The sequence below is a fragment of the Piliocolobus tephrosceles genome, chromosome 1 (genome assembly GCF_002776525.5).
Source record: "Piliocolobus tephrosceles isolate RC106 chromosome 1, ASM277652v3, whole genome shotgun sequence".
Classification (NCBI taxonomy): Eukaryota; Metazoa; Chordata; class Mammalia; order Primates; family Cercopithecidae; genus Piliocolobus; species Piliocolobus tephrosceles.
Genome location: NC_045434.1, coordinates 151,914,503 through 151,934,902, shown reverse-complemented (window position 1 = coordinate 151,934,902; position 20,400 = coordinate 151,914,503). Strand labels below are relative to the sequence as shown.

General features: G+C 35.9%; 2 protein-coding genes across 19 annotated transcripts in view; one reads left to right on the top strand and one right to left on the bottom strand.

The window, feature by feature from the left end:
* Window positions 1-10,010, top strand: part of SRSF11 (serine and arginine rich splicing factor 11) — a 48,037-nt gene extending 38,027 nt beyond the window's left edge. For 5 of the 17 annotated variants that reach the window (XM_023209630.2, XM_023209633.3, XM_023209629.2 and 2 more), the window contains 5 exons: window positions 1,633-1,764; window positions 3,730-3,819; window positions 6,889-6,984; window positions 7,311-7,449; window positions 7,554-10,010. In XM_023209630.2, coding sequence (XP_023065398.1) covers window positions 1,633-1,764; window positions 3,730-3,819; window positions 6,889-6,984; window positions 7,311-7,449; window positions 7,554-7,751 — 655 coding nt within the window. In that variant the 3' untranslated portion in view covers window positions 7,752-10,010. Of the gene's footprint in view, window positions 1-1,632; window positions 1,765-3,729; window positions 3,820-6,867; window positions 6,985-7,310; window positions 7,450-7,553 lie in introns of all 17 variants that reach the window. The other 12 variants (XM_023209605.2, XM_023209612.3, XM_023209646.2 and 9 more) reach the window with 4 other exon arrangements.
* Window positions 10,011-14,408: 4,398 nt separating this feature from the next.
* ANKRD13C (ankyrin repeat domain 13C) overlaps window positions 14,409-20,400 on the bottom strand; it is a 92,353-nt gene continuing 86,361 nt past the window's right edge. For both annotated transcript variants that reach the window (XM_023209580.2, XM_023209570.3), the window contains one exon: window positions 14,409-18,423. In XM_023209580.2, the coding sequence (XP_023065348.1) occupies window positions 18,363-18,423 (61 nt within the window). In that variant the 3' untranslated portion in view covers window positions 14,409-18,362. The remainder of the gene's footprint in view (window positions 18,424-20,400) is intronic.

Genomic DNA, 20,400 nt, shown 5'->3' with positions numbered 1-20,400 from the left:
AGTTCAATAACTCAAATAGTTTATTGAGACATTACTATGGGTTTTGAGGCAGTTGTTTTATGGAATTATGGCAACAGAAGCTATATTAGCACATCAGTAAGAGGAAAGAAGGCATCAATATTTAATGTACAGTCCCTCTGTATATGCAGGGGATTGGTTACAAATCGACCTATACCAGAATGCATGCATACTCAAGTCCTCTGGAATCCACATATAGGAAAAGTCAGTCCTTATTATACATGGGTTCCTCATCCTTCGAATACTGTTTTTAACCCACATTTGGTTGTGGCAAAAAAAAAAAAAAAACTGTGTGTAAGTGGACCCATGCTGTTAAAGCTCATGTTATTCAAGGGTCACTGGTGTGTGCCTACACTAAGGCACCGAGCTAGACTCTATCTTTGCCACTATTTGGTGATGGAGGTGTTGACTGGTATTTGGTGATGGAGGTGTTGCCACTATTTGGTGATGGAGGTGTTGACTGCTGAAGTAACCAGGTTAGAGAGGTTAGATGATACTCTTAAGTTACCTGGCTTATAAATGAGAGTTTGACACAAGTCTTTAAGATGTCCATACTCTCATACCTTGAAAAGTAGGCAGAAAATTTAGACTATATTTGAAATGTTGCACAGAAAGAAGTTGAATGGTCAGTAAAAGTGATCAAGACTAAGCAAAGGACTGCAACTTATTTTTAGTTTTTAAAATAGAAGAGAATGGGCTGGGTGTGGCGGTTAATGCCTATAATCCCAACTCTGGGAGGCCAAGGTGGGCTAGTGGCTTGAGCCCAGGAGTTCGAAACCATCCTGGGCAACATGGCAAAATCCCATCACTTAAAAAAAAAAAAAAAGAATGAGTATTTTAATGCAGTAGCGGGGATGACAATATCTGAAGGTTAAATGTGCTTCTTACGTCCTGGAAGAGCCAGGTCAGGACACAGTGGATGGGGGCTCGGTGTGGGGAGTAGAGAAACAGATATGTCAGGGAAAAAAGAGAGTAAAAGAGGCAGTTTATACACATTGTATATATTTATAAAATGTTTGCATTGCCTGGAGTTTCCTAAATTGTGGATTAAAGGAGAGGAATTTGTTTAAGAGAAAAATTTGAAATAGGAGATGGCAACACAGTAAGTGGTTTCTCTTTATAAAATAGGAAAATAGTGGCATTTACTTTATGGACTAATGAGACCAATTTATAGTTTATATATAGCATGATATAAGTATTTGATTTATGATGAGGAAGGTTTAAGCTGCAGTAATGAGGAATCAAATAAGAAATACATGCTAAAATGCTATATAATTGTATAAGATGATGCAAATAAGTCATATTTTTATTCTCCTTCATGATCTAGTAGTAGTTTCAACCTTGGAGTTGTAAGTACAGTGAGCATAGAAGGACCTATCTGACAGTTTGAGCAAATCATTAAAAGCTGAGGAATTCCAAATGTTTAAAGGTATTACTAATTTCTAAGGTGTTGAAGGTGTTTGTTCTGTGGGCTAAATAATAGCAACTGGAAGGGAATTATCCCCCATTTAATTGTTTAGTCCATTTGTCTGAATCTTTTGTCTGATACTAAGCACAAAATTTATAGTCTTTTTACATTTATACGCATGTATTGGCTTCCTTTTACATTATTAGGCGGTCAAGAAGCAGATCGAGACGGCGGTCACATTCTAAGTCTAGGAGTCGGCGACGATCCAAAAGCCCAAGACGGAGAAGATCGCATTCCAGAGAGAGAGGTAGAAGGTCAAGGAGCACATCAAAAACAAGGTATAGCATTGGGTGAGAAAGCAAATTTTAGGATTCCCAGTATCACCAGTACTGTGCTACTTAGTAACAAAAGAGGTGGTTGGGGTGGGGGGCAGAGAAATAGCGCTAGACAAGGGAAGAAACTGTCAATATTTGAGTTTGAGGAGGCTGACATTTATTTTTCTGGTGCTTCATTATAAACTGAAACTTCAGCTTATAGCTGAGAGCGTAAGTAAAATTTCTTAGTAGTAGGAATTGTTAGCTTTCCTGCTACCTTCTTTCATAAGAAACACCTTAACGTTTTATTTCCATCTAAAAATATATTCAAAAACCAGTCTTTTTGTGTAGAGCCAAGCACTTTTAAATTAGTATGCCCCCAATCATTTATAGTTGTGAGGCATACAGTTTCACAGCACTTAGTTTTTTTAGCAACTGCTTTTTATCTCTTGCTAAAATATCTTAATTTTCTAGAAGCAACTATATTTGGCATTATTTTGTTCATTTATATATTTAGTTAAATCATGTCATTAAGTATAGCTGGGGACACAAACAATATAACTTACTCTTGGGAAGCATAAAACTCAACTGTTGAGAACAGAAGAGTGGGGGTAGCTTTACTATCTTTGTTAAACCCTTATGTGCTACAGAGTGAATCAAACGACGTCAATAGAACAGTTATACAATGGAATTAAGCGTTTCTTTAAGGACTTTCTGATTGCTAGAAGAGGTGTGATGGATTTAATTACAGGCGAGGAACCATTAAATGATGATTGCTACTTGCTGATGTTGGAAGAAGTTTGAGAATGACTAGAGTATTAAATTCTGAAAGATTTGACTAGACTTCAACGTGGGGCATGCTTTCAGGTCGAGAATGGTGTTTCTTGAAATAACAGTATTTTGGTGTAGTAGGACTAGAAAATGAGGTCAGGAAAATATAATGAGACAGATCATGGAAGGCTTTGTTGTTCACACTATGCACTTGATCCAGGAGGCAACAGGAATGAGTTGAAAATGGTGAACAGGGAATTAATATTTTTAGGTTTGTACTTTAAAAGATTCATGACAGAGTACGGAATCAGTTTATGGAACCTACTAGGGGACTATTCTAGTAATCTAGGAGTTAGATGATAAAGATTTGAATGAAGAGGGAACCAATGATAAAGATTGAATGAAGAGGGAACCGAGGATGACCAAAGAAGGGAAAAAAATGAAATAGAGAATATAGAGTGGAAACATTAGCTTAGAACAGTAAGAGAGGGATACTTTGATTCCTAAAATTAGAGAGTAGTTAAGGGGGGGGTTATGAGACTTCTCATTCTACAAATATATATCATTTATCTACTCTTTGCTCAGCATCTTGGGGAGAATGATGATCTTGGGGAAAAAAATATTGTGAGGAGTAAAAATTTATAGGAATCTGTAAAAAAATAAAATTGAGTTATGGCTATAGTCACAATCTGTTAATGATATTTTTCTAATAAGCCCTGAATAGTTCATAATACATAGCAGCAGAAAAAGATAAAAGCTTGTTTGATCCATGATAGAGGTTGACAGGGGATATGTGTCTTGGAAGAATATTCATGATATTGATGAATGATTTTGGTAGTGCTCTATGGGTTTTGGCCTGATAGGAGTGGTGAGTTGGGTAAGTGGTCATCAGCTGAGAGAAAAAGGAGTCTTGAGGAGCTTAGAGACAGTTAACTTATTGGTGTTTACCAGACATATTTCAAGCCAACATCCTAGTTACTTTCTCACCCATCGTCTAGTCTACTCAGGAGAAAACCTAGGAAAATAGGATTTTAAAAGAAGTTACTGTACTTCAGATATGCCACGTGAAGTATTATTTTTAAAACAATTTCTGTCAGAATAACATTTATGCTTTTAAGAATGAGATTAGAGCTGATTATATTCTTGTGTATGTAGTGCTATATAAATTGGCATCAGCTGAGTCTTCTAATGCATTGATCAATTGTGCTCGTTTGTTAGAGACAAAAAGAAAGAAGACAAAGAAAAGAAACGTTCTAAAACACCACCAAAAAGTTACAGCACAGCTAGACGTTCTAGAAGTGCAAGCAGGTAAGGTGGCATTGTGAATTCTTGGCAATTATTTTTTAACTTTGCTTCTAACAGTATCAGTATGCTGTGAATATGAAGTCTTTTCCAGAACATAAGTATTTCAATGTTGAAAAAAGTTACATTTTGCCGTTATTGAAGTTTTTAAAAGGCAATTTGTGAAGAATAATGTAGTTTATTTTTCTTTTTACTTAATATTTTGTGGTCTAGAGTATATTTGAAGTAACATGGAATTCAACAGAGGTGAGTTTTTCTCTTTATAGTTTTAAGTTTTAATGGCTAAACCATACTAAATTGTTCCATTAAGAAAGTTTATTATAGTTAGCTATATTTATCATCTACATGTTAGTACTTGATAATTTTTCTATCTCTTTTAATGATTGTTGAATTAATGGGAAGGTAATGCAGATTCTGGTTTGTGTCATTCTTAGATGAATTCTGTCTTTAAGCTGTCAGTGAAAATTGAAATGTTGCAGACTTTCAGTTGCACAAACTGCACGAAAAGCACATTTTCATCCTTAATTTGGGATTTGTAAGATATTAGTAAGGGCTGGACTTCATTCCATTTTTCAGATCTCATTCACATGTATCGCTGCAGTGCTTGTTTTATTCATCAACATTACTTAAATTCACGAGGAGGTTCATGCCATATAAAAAATTTAACTGAAATGTATAAAAGACCTAAATGTAAGAGCCAAAACTGTAAAACCTTCAGAAGAAAACAAAAGTGAATCTTTGAGACCATGAGCTTGGTGGTTTCCTAGATATGACTTCAAAAGCATAAGCAACAGAAGAAAAGACAAATTTTTGGAATTCACCAAAATTTAAAACATTTGTATTCCAAAGGATGCTATCAAGAAAGTAAAAACCTGAAGTGTTAGATAGAAAATGCTTGCAAATTATATATCTGAAGGAACTTAATATAGAATATATAAAGAACTCTTACAACTCAGCAATAGAAAGGCAACCCAATTTAAAAATGGCAAAGAATCTGTAGCCATTTCTCCAAGGGAGATATGCAAATATCTAGTAAGTACATAAAATCTGTTCAACATTATTAGTCACCAAGGAAATGCAAACCAGACCACAGTGAGATACGTCACAGTCACCAGGTTGGTTTTGAATCAGAAAGACAGATGATAGCCGAGCCTAACAGATGACAGTAAGTGTTGATTAGGATATGGGGAAATTGGAACCCTATGCATTGCTAGTATGAATATAGACTGATACAGGTGTTTTAGAAAACAGTCTGGCATTTCCTAAAAATGTTAAACATAAGAGGTTTTTGATCCTCCAGTTGTACTCTTGGGGAAAAACGAAAACGTTCACACAGAAACTTTTACGTGAATGTTTGTGACATTATTCGTAATAGCCAAAAAGTTAACTCAAATATCATTAACACATGGAGAAACAAAATGGTATATCTATACAGCTGAATATTTTTCAGCAATAAATAAGATTGATACGTGCTACAGTATGGATGAAACTTGGAAACATCCATAAAAGGCTATGTATTGCGTGATTCCTTTTATATGAAATGCTCAGAATAGGCAAATCCATAAAGATACCAAGTAGATTACTGATTGCTGGGGAGATAGGGAGGATTGGAGTGATAGCTAAAGGTTAAGAAGTTTTTGGGGTGATGAAAATTTTCTTAAAAACTAAATTTTTAAGGATGAAACTGAAACCAAATATCAATACAGAAGGAAATGCTACATCAGGCCTGAGGGATAGGTGACAGATAGAAAAGATGGAAAGTACTACATGTATTTTCTTACCTTAAAAACTGTTGAGGCGTTTTTGTTTTTTTTTTTAACCTGTTGCTTTATATAATGTAAGTGCCTTCTCATGCTGTATTATTGGCTCGCTCTAAATTAAGGCATCTTCTGTGAGTTATTAAATACCCACTGTGTTTGTAGTCGTGCTACAGTCTATTGAGGGACACGGAAATGTAATATAAAATATTTCTTCCATCTAGAGAATTTGGAGTTTCAGTTACACAAGACAGTAGTAAAAAGTATAAGGTACACAGTCGTGACAATGTTTGATAAGTGAATACTCAGTTATGTGTATTGTTTCCAGGACAAGGATCACAGAGGGCTATATATGTAGAAGAAAAGCTTCATTTGGAAACTAGACAACTAAGTGCAGGGTTTTTTAAGTCTGATAACTTTTGAGAATCAAGAACAATTTTTTTTTAAGTCACAGTAAAAAGGGGAAGGCTGTATATCTTCCAAGTAATTGGTGAAAGCAGGGTTGTTGGGGTACTGGGGGTGGGAATTTTGCTAGAGTATAGGGTTTCTACCTTTGCTCTAACTAGTTCTCTGAATTTCATCTAATGATTTAAAGGTGAATATGGGGATATTTTATTAGTAACTACCTTCTGTATCACATTATTGAATTATTCTGTACTTACTTTGAACACTGAATGTTTGAACCAAAAACTAACTTCTTCAGTAATAGTTTACTTAACACGTCACCCCTCTCACATTAGTTTTGTTAAATCAATTTTTTCTTAAGCTTACTGTTTCTAACATTTTGTCAACAATTAAAAGAATTGCTAGAAATTAGGAGTTTTCTTGAGGGTAGTAAAGGGAAAGGTACATGGTTTGCAGATGTTTACATTACTCATTTAATTGTTTAGTTCATACCAGTATTGTGAAACAATCTTCCATTTATCTGTTTTTGAGACAGGGTCTCTCTCTCTCCTTCTCTTGCTCAGGCTGGAGTGCAGTGGCCCTATCACAAGTCACTCCAGCTTCAACCTCCCCAGGCTCAAGTGATCTTCCTACCTCTGCCTCCTGAGTAGCTGGGACTGCAGGCATGCCCCACCACACCTGGCTAATTTTTTTGTATTTTTTATAGAGACAGAGTTTCACCATGTTGCCCAGGCTGGTCTGGAACTCCTGGGCTCAAGCAGTCCCCTCACCTCAGCCTGCCAAAGTGCTGGGATTACAGGCGTGAGCCACTACACCCAGCCACTTCTTTCATTGTTAGAACCATCTATGATGTGTCTGCATTTTTAAGATCACACTGTATTTTAAAACCTAGTTTGCACATTTGTGATTCTAGAGAGAGACGACGACGAAGGAGCAGGAGTGGAACAAGATCTCCTAAAAAGCCTCGGTCTCCTAAAAGAAAATTGTCTCGCTCACCATCCCCTAGGAGGTAAGAATGTTAATCATTCAAATATATTTTTGTATTTTTCAGAGGTTTTTCATTTTAAAACTGTCCTATAGTTTTTCTTTTCAGCAGTTACAGTTCCTAAGAATATTTTAATGTATTCTCTTTCTGACTTGTGACTTAAACACCATGAAGGATTGAACACTTTAGTCCTGTAACCAATTTAGTTTTGTAGCCTATGTTACTTGTGTACTTTGATGGTCCAAGATTTTGAAGTTGGATCTTTGCTGTACTACTTACATCCTGTGAAGTCGGGTCAGGCTTATCTAAACAAGTTAAACCTGTTGCTGTACATTTTACTGTCATTCTAGACATAAAAAGGAGAAGAAGAAAGATAAAGACAAAGAAAGAAGTAGGGATGAAAGAGAACGATCAACAAGCAAGAAGAAGAAGAGTAAAGATAAGGAAAAGGACCGGGAAAGAAAATCAGAGAGTGATAAAGATGTAAAAGTATGTTTACAAATTGATTTATTTTTATATTTGGGTTGATGTTGGTACTTTCAGAAGTTATTTTTCTTTGGAGAAGTTTACTTGTATTATTCTCCTTGGCAAAGCAGGTTACACGGGATTATGATGAAGAAGAACAGGGGTATGACAGTGAGAAAGAGAAAAAGGAAGAGAAGAAACCAATAGAAACAGGTTCCCCTAAAACAAAGGAATGTTCTGTGGAAAAGGGAACTGGTGATTCACTAAGAGAATCCAAAGTGAATGGGGATGATCATCATGAAGAAGACATGGATATGAGTGACTGAATATTGCCTCTGTGGGAATCCAACTGTATACCTGCATCAGTGTCATTCCTTTGTGTGATTTCTTAATGCTGTATTTGTTCATCTCAAACCTAGATGTATACAGCTCTGAGTTACAAATGGTTATAAAGCTCCTGTTACTGATATTAGTTATTTACATCAAAAAGCTTTTAGAAAATGGTACGAGGTAACCAATTCTTGTTATGGTGAAATCTGATCGAGTAACCAAGCAGTTTTACTATTCTGGTGCTGCTTCATAACAAAAATGAAAAGCTGCATGCATCTACATACAGCAGGCATGGATTGTTTATGTCGTATGATCTCCTTTATTAAGTAAGTTCACTTATAGTATTTCTATAATTTGATTCATTACCGTAATAGGGCCATGTAGGAAATGCACTGATTGCATGTTATTGTGGCAAGAATATCCTAAATGTCATTAAAATCCTCCAACATGATGGATCTGCTTATGGTCTTGTTTGTTGACATCACAAATTAACATTCTTATAGTTACATCTGGAAATGAGCATTTGAAATAGATAATCCTTTAAGCCTTGTGGCAAAATTTTTGTGGCTTTTATTTAACTTGGAAAGGTTATTGTGCACTAACCTTTTTTGGTGGCTAATTAGGGTTTAAATACAGAAACAAGATTTCAAATAAAACTGTCTTTGGCAGTGAGTAAATAGCAGCATATTTTGAAGTAGAGTTGTATACTTTTTCATAAGATGTTTGGGAATTTTTTTTCCTGAAGTAATAATTTATTCCACATCTACATCAGTGAAAGCTATCTACCTATCCTGAGTCCATCTTAAAGGGAAAAAAAAAAAAAACTTATCTCTTGCCTTTATTTTTAATTTTCCACTCTTTGATTAATTTGTTTTAAGCTCCGTGTTGGAAAAAAAGGGGTAGTGCATTTTAAGTTGACCTTCATATGCTTTTAAAATAAGACAAATCTACTTGATAATGTACCTTTATTTGATCTCAAGTTGTATAAAACCAATAAATTTGTGTTACTGCAGTAGTAATCTTATGCACATGGTGATTTCATGTTATATATGCAAAGTAGTTAGGCAACTGTTTTCTTAGTTACAGAAGTGTCAGGCTTCACTTTTGTGCAGTAGAAACAAAAGTAGGCTACAGTCTGTGCCATGTTGATGTACAGTTTCTGAAATTGTTTTACAAGACTTTGATAATAAAACCCTTAAACTTATGTTCATGTTCCTGTAAAACCGTATTTGTATTTATTTACACTATTGAATGTATGACATTTACCTCATTCATTTTACAAATTATTTCCCTTTCTGTCCACATGTTTCAGTATAGTAAAAAGAGGAAGTCTATCACTGTAGTGATAATTGCCATCAAAATTGTCAAAAATGATTTAATTTCTATCCAAAACAGTCCTTTTCTTAGCTTAGTATCATTTTACTGCTTATTTTTTGTGTGAGAATGGGGTTGGATAAAGCAATGAACTTTAGTATAAACAAATCCCACCTATATCTAGCAGATTTATATTTTCAGTGAAATATAGATATTTGCCTTTTCTGGAGTAGTATAGAAGCTGTCAATGATATGTATTTACTGTACAGTACTAAATAGTGTATTCATTTATGAAATGAGTAGTGTTTGGGTGGATGGGGTTAAGGGAAAATGAGACTTGGAATTGTAGCTTTTATCCAAGTTTTGAGTATAAATAGAATTTTTTTTTTAACCTAAAAACTGAAATGCCATATAGAAAAGCAGCATTGTTTTTATGGTTTGTAGTAACTTTTTAAAAGATTTTATCAAAAGGAATTTTGTCTATAGTGAGTAAAAGAAGTTCTAATAATGGTCCTAATCACTGCATTTTTAAAAAACAAAGTTGAACACAAATGACATTTGTTTTAAACTTCAGTAGATAAAAGGTGAACCATGTGACATGGCCATTTTTGTAAGACAAAAACAAATTTCACATATGGTAAACCTAGTAACATTTACAGTCTGCTCCCTCACTTGTAATCTCTGAATACAAATATACTAGCTTTTCTAAAGGGAATCATTTTTTTAAAAGTAGTGCCACTGACAAGATGCTGCAGTGAAGATTATCCATTCTTAGGATATTTATTTTCAGTGAAAGTTTTCTGCACAAAGGTAGTGTTGCACTGGGACACAAGCCTTTTAACAGATAACCAGTTGAAATCAAACACTGCCTCCACACCGAGTTCTGTTCTGTATTTGATAGTAAATTGATTTAAAAATAAAAGTGGTTTTTGTTAGAAAAATGTTTTGTCCTTATTTATTTGCTTAAATTCTTTAGGAGTAAATGAGAGGTGGTAGCTATACAATGAGCTTTTTTTAAATGGAAAGATAGTGTCCAGTCATGCATTTGGTCTTTATTTCATAGAGCTGGGGTAACTGTTCCTTACCTTCAGTTTCCTAGGGGTAAAATGGAAGTGATTGCTACCTTGTAAAGTACAGACATACCTCGGAGGTATTGTGGGTTTCGTTCCAGACTACTACAATAAAGCAAGTCGTGAATTTTTTTGGCTTCCCAGTGCATATAAAAGTTGTTGCCTGGGCACTATGACTCATGCCTGTAATCCCAACACTTCGGGAGGCCAAGGCAGGAGTGCTTGAGCCCAGGACCAGCCTAGGCAACATAGCAAGACCCTGTCTACAAAAAAAAAAAAATAGCCAGGTGTGGTGATGCACACCTGTAGTTCTAGCCACTGTGGAGGTTGAGGCAGGAGGATCACTTTGAACCCAAGGAGTTGGGGCTGCAGTGAACTATGATCATGCCACTGCACTCCTGCTTGGGTAACAGCAAGACCCCATCTGTATCTGTAAAACAGTAATTTTTAAAATGTAGCCTTTGGTGCCTGGGACATTAAATGATAGCTGCTATTTGATTATGGGGCCCTTGAAAGTTGTGTAATTAATTTGTTTAGGGGGTAATGTTAAAAGCACAAAATAAATTGCATACCTTTTATTGAAAAGGCTGTGTTGCCCTAAATGTTTTCATGAAGATGAAACTTAGGTAAGTTTCCTAGTGGTAATTCTATACATGGAAGATAGAAAACTGCAAATAGGCACTTGGGAAAAGGAATTAAAAGAGGTAGAGGATAAAAAGTACTGTTAACCTTGCAGCTACATCTTAAAACTGAGTCAAGTTCTGGAGTGTGCATTATGCAGCTTATGTCATAAAGATTACAGTATTATCAATACATCAAATTTATCTCTAGCAAAATTATCACTTTCAATTGGGCACTACATGAAGGGTTGGATCCATGCATGCTGTTTGTAGATTGATACACATCTTTTCAAATGGAATTGAGATTTCTTTTCCCTCAGTCTGCCTCAAAACCAACGAATGCACTTCCATCCTGTGCTGCTTGAACTATTTTCTCTAATCAAGTACATGTAGTTGTGTTTTAATTAAATATGGGTGTAATGGAATTGTTACTCGTACTTTTAAAAGCATTCAGAATGTCTATTAAAGTTTTATTACCGGAAGTAGTAATTATACCTTTCTAAATTTCTCAATGAGACAATTTTGGAGTGGTAGACATTTCAAATTTCAACCTGTTTTACTCAGTTTTATTTCTATTCTCATTTTCATTTTATGTCAAAGTATATGTGAAATTTATTGAGACATTCTTAGCAAACAGGTGAGTACCATGACAATTCTTTTATCAGTGGGAATATTCCTTAGAATATACTTAAGGTTTATCATAGAAGATGGTTAGCAGTCGTGTGTGTGTGTGTGTGTGTGTGTGTGTGAGTGATGGAGTTTCATTCTGTCATGGTCGTCGCCAGGCTGGGTGCAGTGGTGCAATCTTGGCTCACTGAAACCTCTGCCTCCCGAGTTCAGGCAGCTCCCCTGCCTCAGCCTCCTGAGTAGCTGGGATTACAGGCATGCGCCACTATGCTCAGCTAATTTTTGTAATTTTACTAGACAGGGTTTCACCATGTTGACCGGGATGGTCTCCGTCTCCTGACCTCGTGATCTGTCCACCTCTGCCTCCCAAAGTGCTGGGATTACAGACATGAGCCACCGTGCCTGGCCAATGTTTATCAGTCTTAAGACAATTTAGAGTCTGATATGACTAATATTTTTAGGTGACCAATAGAATGTTCTTATATAAATAATAGAAGTGACATATTCACATCATTCTCAGATTTCTCAATTTATTAAAGGTTATTTTTGCAATGCACTGTCACTAAAATTAGTACCATGATGTCTTTTTTAAGAAAAAGCTAGTTAGGACTGGGTGCAGTGGCTCACGCCTGCAATCCCAGCACTTTAGGAGGCTGAGGTGAGTGGATCCCTTGAAGTAAGGAGTTCGAGACCATCCTGGCCAACATGGTGGTGAAACCATCTCTACTAAAAATACAAAATTAGCTGGGTGTGGTGGTGCATACCTGTAATCCCAGCTACTTGGGAGGCTGAGGCAGGAGAATCACTTGAACTCAGGAGGCAGGCACTCCAGCCTGGGCAACAGAGCGAGACTCCGTCTCAAAAAAAAAATTCATTTAAATGCCAAACGTTGGAAGACAAGCATCAAGTAGATTAAGAACATATTTATCTTTCCACAAAATTAATCAGGATTCAGAGAAGCAGAACCACAAGAAGAGGTACTTTTTAACAGAGATGTGACATCAACAATGGTGAGACCTGGTTAAGCAGTTTGTAAGGCTTCATCTTTGCATCTGATGCTGGAGGTTGAAGTTCATTTTAGGCAATTGGAAAGCAAAGGTGGGAGGGATGGTGGCACTAGGAATAAGCTGGAACCAGCCACAAGCACAAGCTGGAACCCACAAACATGGACTGAAACTCTGGTCAGATCTCACTGCTTCTGACCTTGGTGGCATGGATGTCCTTCCAAAGTCAGGACACTTCATCATGGAGCAAAATATAGCTGGCCAAGGAGTCTGAGAAGCTGAAGGAGGATCTGGGGACAGTGGAACAACTGCAGGCCGAACTGCTGCCTCCTCCCAAAGGAGCAGCAGATAAGCAATGTGTGTAAGCTACAAAATTTGTTTCACTTCAGCCCTCCAAAACTCCTACATTATCCATATTCATTAGTCATGCACTGCATAATATTGCCTCGTTTTGGTCAACAATGGACTGCATATAGGATCGCGGTCTCATAAGATTCTAATGGAGCTGAAAAATTCCTGTCACCTAGTAACATCGTAGCCACTGTAACATCCTAGCCCAGTGAATTATGTGTTTCTGGTGATGCTGGTGTACACATACTCTGCTGCCAGTTGTATAAAAGTATAGTACATACAATTATGTACCATACATAATACTTGGTAGTAAATTATTACTGGTTTATGTATTTACTATTTATTTTTGCAGTATGTGTGTTCTTATTACAAAAAAAAAAAAAAAACAGTTATCTGAAAAACAACCCCTGGCAGGTCCTGCAGAAGGTATTTCAGGAGGTATTGTCATCACAGCAGATGACAGCTCTATGCATGTTATTGCCCCTTAAGACCTTCCGGTGGGACAAGATGCGGCGGCGGAAGACGGTGACATTGATGATCCTGACCCTGTGTAAGCCTAGCATAATGTGTGTGTGTTTTAGTTTTTTTAAAAAAGGCTAAAAAGTAAGGCCAGGTGCAGTGGCTCATGCCTGTAATCCAAGCACTGGGAGGCAGAGGTGGGTGGATCACAAGATCGAGATCAAGACCATCCTGGCCAACACGGTGAAACCCCATCTCTACTAAAAATACAAAAATTAGCTGGGCATGGTGGTATGTGCCTGTAGTCCCAGCTACTCGGGAGGCTGAGGCAGGACAATCACTTGAACTAGGGAGGCGGAGGTTGCAGTGAGCCGAGATTGTGTCACTGCACTCCAGTGACAGAGATTCCATCTCAAAAAAAAAAAAGGTTAAAAAGTAAAAAATTTTAGTAAATAGAAAAAAGCTCACAGAATAAGGATATGAAGAACATTTGTGGATAGCTGTACCATGTGTTTTAAGTGAAGTGTTATTGCAAGAGTCGGTTAAAAAATGTAAAGCGCTTTGGGAGGCCAAGGCGGGTGGATCACCTGAGGTCAGGAGTTCCAGACCAGCCTGACCAACAAGATGAAACCCCATCTCTACTAAAAATGCAAAAATTAGCCGGGCTTGGTGACAGGCGCCTGTAGTCCCAGCTACTCGGGAGTCTAAGACAGGAAAATTGCTTGAACCCAGGAGGTGGAGGTTGCAGTGAGCAGAGATTGCGCCACTGCACTCCAGCCTGGGTGACGGAGAAAGAGTCCATCTCAAATATATATATATATAATAAATAAATTTAAAAACTTACAAAGTAACAAGTTATAGTAAGCTAAGGTTAATTTATTATTAAAACAAATGTTAAAAATATATTTAGCATAGCTTAACTGTGTTTATGAAGTCCACAGGAGTGTACAGGTATGTCCTAGGCTTTCACATTCACTCACTACTCTCTCACTGGCTCACCTAGAGCCATTTCCAGTCCTGCAAGTTCCATTTATGCTAAATGCCCTATGCAAGTATACCATTTTTTATCTTTCTATATCATATTCTTACTATAGTTTTTCTATGTCTAGATACACAAATATAATGTAAGTATAATTTGTGTAATACACAAATTGTGTTAGAATTGCCCACAGTACTCAGTACAATAATATGCTGAACAGGCTTGTGACCTCGGAGCAATACGCTTTATCGTATAGTCTAGGTAAGTGGTAGGCTATACCACCTAGGTTTGTGTAAGTACACTCAATATGGTTCTCACAATGACAGAATCACCTGATGCATTCCACAGAACATATGCCCATCATTAAGTGACACACAACTGTATTTAGAACATCCCAATCACTGTCATCCTTCTTCAGTCACCAAGAACTCTATATATGGGAGGTACAGGTAAGTAAGTGGTGGGTTTTATCTTTTTGGTTTTATGTTAGATATTGTTTCTTCTCTAAGCTAAAGTCATTTTCACCTACAAAACATGATGAAAACCAAGAATGGTTAACAAGCACCTTTCTTAGAAGTTCTTAAGAGATTTTGCTTCAATATTTTTCAGTGTGTGGAAAAAGCAAAATTGTAATTCCATGTACCGTAGGCACCATTATGACTAAAGAAAAGTACTACTCTTCTAAAATGAACTATAACAATTAAGAAGCTCATCACAAGGTAAGCTCACTCTGTAAGGATGGTTTGCATGATGTAAAAAATGTGATACTTAACATGTTATGAAATTTTTAGGTGGCAACCAGAGTTACTGCTGCCCCAGATTTCTGACATAAAATGCTTTGCAAGAGTAGTGTTGGCTATAGGTATACAAATCATGGGCTTTTTACTAAGCTTAGTTCTGCTATCTTTTTACAAGTGATTTAATACCTCCTGTCCACTTCTCTTTCGAAAGTTTCCAAAGTTTGCAAATACAGTAACTTTGGTAAGAATGCATTTTGTTCATTTTAGAAAACAAGATTAAAATACCTTTTGCTGGAGTTAACAGCAGAGGCATATTATGTCCCATACTAAGCTGAGATTAATAATTTTTTACTCCATTTTAAAAGCTAGCATAATACAAGCAGGACTTCTAATTCACCTCAAGTTTTCTACTCCAACTTTTTCTCTAGCACGTTTGTAAATATGGATAATATCAATGAGGAGAAGGAAGCACCTTTAATTCAGCAGTTGAACAACACAGGTTTGGACTGCACAGGTCTACTTATATGCAGATTTTCAACTGAATCCCTAACCTCCATGTTGTTCAAGGGTCAACTCTGTTTATTTACAATATTTACTTCAGCCCTTTCCACGGCCTGGAAACAGGATCTTTGTCTTCTGTAGACTTAGGGAAAACTAGGAAGAGGGCTCATTAAATAATCATTATTCATTACCCTCCCCGAGGGTGTGAATAATAAACTGTATGTGATAATACTATTAAAACCCATTTTTATTAGCATGAGTGGGGCTTAATTCCAGTTCTGAGCAGAAGGAAACTAGTTTTTCATCTACTAACAGTTATCAGCAGACAGATGTGACCGTTTCCAAACCATCATATATACTTACACTCACAAAAATCAGGGCATCTACTTCATGCTCCCCTTTTAGGAAGTGTGGCAACTCTCTGTATGTGAATGTCTACAGAGGGCAAATTGTCTCATCAGAGAATTGTTTTCTCAAAGACAGAAACCTGTCTTCTCTGGATACCATACCAATGGGGAAGAATATTAAGCATTTCTAAATGGCCACTGAAGATGACTGTACAATGGTCCGCCTAACCAATTTAAACAGTTTCAAAATCACAAATGGAGAAGAACATACAAAATTTTATGTACGTATATTGCAAAATCTTGATTTTTCATGTGGTACTATGAAAACATATGGTGTTTTGATGTATTCATTGGAAACACTGCATATAGCTTCATTAACTGGATTAAAAGGCACATTTCAAAAAATCTTCATTAAAAGTAATACTGTGAAAAGTTTATTTGCATCGATTAATTCCTTTTTTTCACCATCATAAGAGATATTGACATTTGTTTGCTCTTTGTGATCACAGAAAAGACACTTTGGAATGGATAATCTGTTTCTACCATTCTTTAAAGAAAACAGCTTTAAAAACAAAATTCAAGTGCAAAAATTTCCAGTAGTCTTCCTACCTCCAGTGTACCCCAGCAAAATATTCATAGCTGTGCTGTTAGGGAATTAATAAACCACAAGCTTCAATTACCCATGTTTTTTTCCTCCCTGTCTGTACTTATGAAAACATATATAGAATATTCCTGAAAGTATACCATATTCCTACAAAGTAAGGGAGCCTAGAAGCAACAGTGATCACTGCCTTTCAGTGTCTCCAACCCCACATAACCACTGATAGGATAATTCAGTCTCTAAGTCATTTGATCTACCCATTTCCTAAATAACAGGGATCAACTTCTATTCAACAAAGCTAGTCTGGGTTTACTAACACGTTCCCCAAAATTCAATAGGCTCATGTAAGGTAGTAATTAGGTCTTTCAATTTTTAACTATGATTATTTTTCTTCATTATAAAATGTATTTAATGTCAACATATGCAATGCATGCATCAGTATGGAAGATGCAGCTTTAAAGATGTTTATTTAAAATTTTTCTTATGGTTTATGCTTTGGATTTTTAAATCATATTTTCAATAAGGGTCTCTAAACTCCTTTCAAATTACCTAAAATCCTGGAAAAAGTTTAAGCTACTGGTCAGTCTAAAAAACTTGACAGATGCATTCTTGAGATATTCATCAGGATACATTTTAAAAACATTGATCTAAGTAAGCTCTTTAATACAACATGATACTTTATAACTGTTATACATTATTCCCCCTAATTTATTTTCATACTTGGACCTTCAAACCATCTTGGAATAAATAAGAAAAATTTTAAGTGCAAAAATGAGTAATATATGATTTTATCACTTTGGAGACAATGAAATCAATATTTTCCTGTGATTTAAAAAAAATAAGCAATAGGAGTAATCAATCTTGCGTATACTTCTGGACTTGTAACAAATATATTCTGTTAGCATATAAAATGTTTTTATCTTATTTTGAAAGGATTAAATATGTAGGGTTGTCCAAAATATGTGTATTGTTTTTTAAAACTGACACCAATGCATCCATATTCTACTAAAAACAAACAAAATAATCAGACTGATGTGCACTTATTAGGAAGCAAGTTTAAAAATTTGGAATTATTTTTAAAGTGCTGAGATTTGGAAGAGGAATATTTTAAACATGCTAACCATTGCCTTATGATGAACATAACAAGGACTCAAACTCAAGTTTAGAAAAAAAAAAAAAAATAGAGGTTCTATGAAAGGAAGATTAGTAACAAACATTCAGGTAAAAACAAATAGCACCACAATGAATTGCACTAAGGTGCTAAAGGAGGTACCTTATTCCCTGCAGAGTGAACGCTCCTTCTGAAATGTATTGCAACACATAAATGCAATTGTTTAATGGTTACCATTTGGTTCATTCATCTACAGAAAATTGCATTCCTTCTAGTTCATTATATTGAACAAACATTCAAATTACTGAACTATACATAATGTTACATAGTTTACATTTTATGAAAACAAAGCTCGAAGGAATATTTATAAATGTCACCTTGCATAAAGATGACAAGTTTAAAAGGGCTCCATACCTCTTAAGACATTTAATTTACGTTAATGGTCCAGGAGTGTTTTAGATATAGATATAGATATATTTATATGCATATATATTTCAACAAGAAGTGTAAAAATTTTTAAAAACAAATCACAGCACTCATAGCTGCTTTACATACGAAGGTCTTAGGGTCATTAATGTGTCAAACTATTACATTTATAATATGTATATTTTTAAAAAGACCAAAAATGGCACATCAGAAAACTCGCTGAAATCATTATTAGAGGCCCATTTCACTGTATCGTATTACTGATGCATCAATTCAATGTGTAATTCCCTTTTCTTCACTGAAAGCATTTGTCCCTTCTATTTGGATCCACTTCTAGGGTCTCTGCATTTTCTTTCCTTGGTTAGACAGCATCCTTTTCCACGTCAGTTAAAGATCAGGAAAACGGCTTGGGTCTTCCTTGTAGTCATCAGGTATAGTAAAGATGGAGCCATCAAATTCATCGTATCGAAACTCTTGAAAAGTCACAGTGGCTGTGATTGTGGGAAACACAGGTATATCTACAGAGAGAACATCAATGATAACATTGTAAAATCAAATGTTAATATTCATAGACTACAAAGTACTAAGGAGATGTCCATACTCTTTAAAATGTTAAAAAAAAAAAAAAAATACTCAAGAACCAGAAGAATATGTAGTACTGAGTGTGTGTTTCAGAGAGAGTCCTGGGTATTAATTAGTGAGAAGAAAAAGACATTCAGGCATCCAGTGTTATATTGAAAACTCAAGATCCCATGCCTTCCTAGTCTTAAGAATATAATGCCAGATTCTACCAGTCCTTTTTTCTTTTTCCTGGGGCAGAGGGACAGCTACTTTTGTACTTTTTGCATTCTGACTTTTTTTTCTTCAGATTATAGTATATATACTATTCCAACTCTTTCAGCTGATTTCTTTCACTCTTACTAGCCCAAGTAAAATACTCTAATCCTTTTTTGTTTTAAAACATTAAAAACAACCTATCACTTAAATATGTGGGATAAAAACAGTCTCATCAGAAATGGAAAAATATCATACCACCACAGCCTAATCTTCCAAATGAAATATATTTCTGGCTGAAACTGTAAGTAAAATCAAGCAATTAAAATGAGCAAGTTAATGATTACATGGGAACCAGAAACAGTAAAATAAATAAAATGAACAAACACATTAAATTAAATGTTTAGTTTTATTCCTCATATGAGTTACTGACATGAGTACAAATCATAAAGCCTGGGTTCAGACTCCTATAATCATTTTACTCATGAGCCTCAGGGATTTCATATGTAAAATAAACTCCGAAATTCCCTTAAAACTCTGAAATGAGGTTGGGTGTGGTGGCTCACACCTATAATCCCAATACTTTGGGAGGCCAAGGCAGGAAGATCACTAGAGCCCAGGAATTCAAAACCAGCCTGGGCAACATAGGGAGACCCTATCTCTATTTAAAATAATAATAATAATTTTTTTTAAAACTCTGAAATGAGTGTATGAAAGCTAATTCAAGTGTCTAGGGTAAGGACATACAGTAAATTAAGTCTAACTGATATAAGCTAGTATTTTATTGCAGAAAGTTATGTTCTTATGTAAAAAGCAAAACAAAATACCTTAGTTAGATTTAAACACAATAATCAACATACCAATTATAGAGTTTCCAATGATTTCTGGAGGAAAAAGTCATTCCTTTGTACCTACTGTGTGCAGATGCTATCCTTATCCAGAGGTCTCTACAGTAAGTCCTATGGCCATGCCTATTTTGGTAAGTAAGGCCCACAAGCTAAGAAAATATTTTACATTTTTAAATGTTTAGGGGAGAAAAAAGAATAGTATTTCATGAAGTGAAAATTAGGCTGGGCATGGTAGCTCACACCTGTAATCCCAGCACTTTGGGAGGCTGAGGTGGGTGGATCACTTGAGGTCAGGAGTTCGAGACCAGCCTGGCCAACGTGGCGAAACCCCGTCTCTACTAAAAATACAAAAATTAGCTGGGTGTGGTGGTGGGTGCCTGTAATCCCAGCTATTCAGAAGGCTGAGGCAGGAGAATCGCTTGAACCCAGGAGGCAGAGGTTGCAGTGAGCCGAGATTGTGCCACTACACTAGAGCCCGGGGAACAGAGCAAGACTCCATCTCAAAAAACAAAACAAAACAAAAAAAACATTACATGAAAGTCAAACTTCAGTGTCTGTAAATAGCTTTTTTGGAACACAACAACATGCCCACTCACTTACCTATTGTCTATGGCTGCTCTCATTCTCCAAATAAAAGAGTAGTTGTGACAGAAACCATAGAGCCCACAAAGCCTAAGATGTTTATTATCTTTCAGACAAAGTTTGCTGACCCCATTCTAGGTTTTGGACATATATTACTAAATAAGAAACAAAATTCATGCACTTATAGAGATTACACTGGTTAGGATGGGCAAACAACAAGTAAATGATGATGAGTATCTAGAAAAAAATAAAGCATTGACAGCAGAATAGGGAGTCTCAGTGCTGGGGGTA